Source organism: Rhagoletis pomonella, unplaced genomic scaffold, assembly GCF_013731165.1.
Source record: "Rhagoletis pomonella isolate Grant_MI unplaced genomic scaffold, Rhpom_1.0 Rhpom_scaffold_00556, whole genome shotgun sequence".
Lineage (NCBI taxonomy): Eukaryota > Metazoa > Arthropoda > Insecta > Diptera > Tephritidae > Rhagoletis > Rhagoletis pomonella.
Window position 1 is genome coordinate 44636 of NW_023459110.1, and position 1541 is coordinate 46176.

At 40.9% G+C, this 1541-nt stretch overlaps 1 protein-coding gene across 1 annotated transcript in view; it reads left to right on the top strand.

Moving 5' to 3' along the window:
• Positions 1–1541, top strand: part of LOC118751135 — a 1914-nt gene extending 373 nt beyond the window's left edge. The window contains exons 2-4 of the mRNA XM_036485902.1: positions 690–1304; positions 1438–1456; positions 1507–1541. Coding sequence (XP_036341795.1) covers positions 690–1304; positions 1438–1456; positions 1507–1541 — 669 coding nt within the window. The remainder of the gene's footprint in view (positions 1–689; positions 1305–1437; positions 1457–1506) is intronic.

The following is a 1541-nucleotide window of genomic DNA, read 5'->3' on the forward strand; positions in this document are numbered from 1 at the left end:
TTTTTTCCAGATTTAATTCAATCGATTTGCTACATTTATTCGAAAAGAATACTTTAGAAAATGCCTCCACTACGCAGACGTAATACGGTTGGCAGGCATACGCGTGAATGCCCGAGGTAGAGCGGTGTACAGAGAGCGGCGTGCACAGTTTAGAGCTGAATCCGCAGACAATCAACGGCCAAATTATCGCCAAGGCAGAGTTCCGCTTCGTCTTCGCGATCAAATGGAACATGTTGGCTTTCACTACGATCCTGACTGCGACTACAGCCTGCATGGTTCCATTGGAGCAATGGATATTATTTGTACGCATTGCAATGCAGCGAAGTTTCGAGGAGAAACAGCTGGCATTGAAAACTGCCTGCATTGGCCCAAAAGTCATTAGAAGCATTCAATAGAACAATGCAAGATTTACGCCAAAATCAATAACTTTTTGGAGGGGCATTAGTATTATTATCCGGCGATTTCAGGCAAACTTTGCCAGTCATTCCTCGATCAACTCTTGCAGACGAAATAAACGCATGTTTAAAATCGTCAGTTTTGTGGAGACATGTTCAAAGGCTGACTCTTACCATCAACATGCGAGTCCAATTGCAAAATGATCGATCCGCAGCGGCGTTTTCGAAGCAGTTGTTGGACATTGGCGAAGGCAAAATACCAATCGATGATACCGGTTTGATCACATTGAACAGAACAACTTTTGTACACTTTTACAATCGAAAGAAGAATTGATTGAAAGTGTATTTCCGAATATTGTTCAACACTATCAACGCAATGATTACTTAAGTGAACGCGCAATATTGGCACCGAAAAATGTACACGTCAACGAAATCAATTTTGCCATTCAAGAAAAACTGCCAGGAGAAGCTACAACATATACATCGATTGATAGCGTTTTGAATCAAGATGAAGTAGTCAATTATCCAACTGAATTCTTTAATTCTTTGGATCCCCCCGGTCTGCCACCGCATCGTTTGGTCCTGAAAGTCGGTTCACCTATTATACTTCTACGAAATCTGAAGCCACCGACTTTGTGTAATGGCACAAGACTTTCAGTCAAAAAATTGTTTCCAAATTTGATTGAAGCAACCATACTAAATGGCAAGGCAGCAGGTGAAGTTGTACTCTTACCACGCATTCAAATGATGACGTTTCAATTTAAGCGCTTGCAGTTCCCAGTACGTCTTGCCTTTGCGATGACCATCAACAAATCGCAAGGGCAAACGTTTCGAGTGTGCGGCGTCAATTTGGCCGTGCTTCTCCCACGGCCAATTGTATGTCGCATGTTCGAGAGTGGGAACACCAAGGTGCTTATTCATTTACGCGCCAGGTGGAAAAACCTAAAATGTTGTATACCAAAATGTTATATAAATAAGTAATAGTTTTACAACAAGAAATAAAACACAAAGTAAAAACCCTTAAGAGTTTTAATCGATTTAGGTGGAGCAAAGCGCACCGGGTAAGAGCTAGTGGTAAAATAAAAACAAAAATAAATCTACAAATTTCTAGACTTCAGAGGTGCTATGACCATTAATATTACCTAA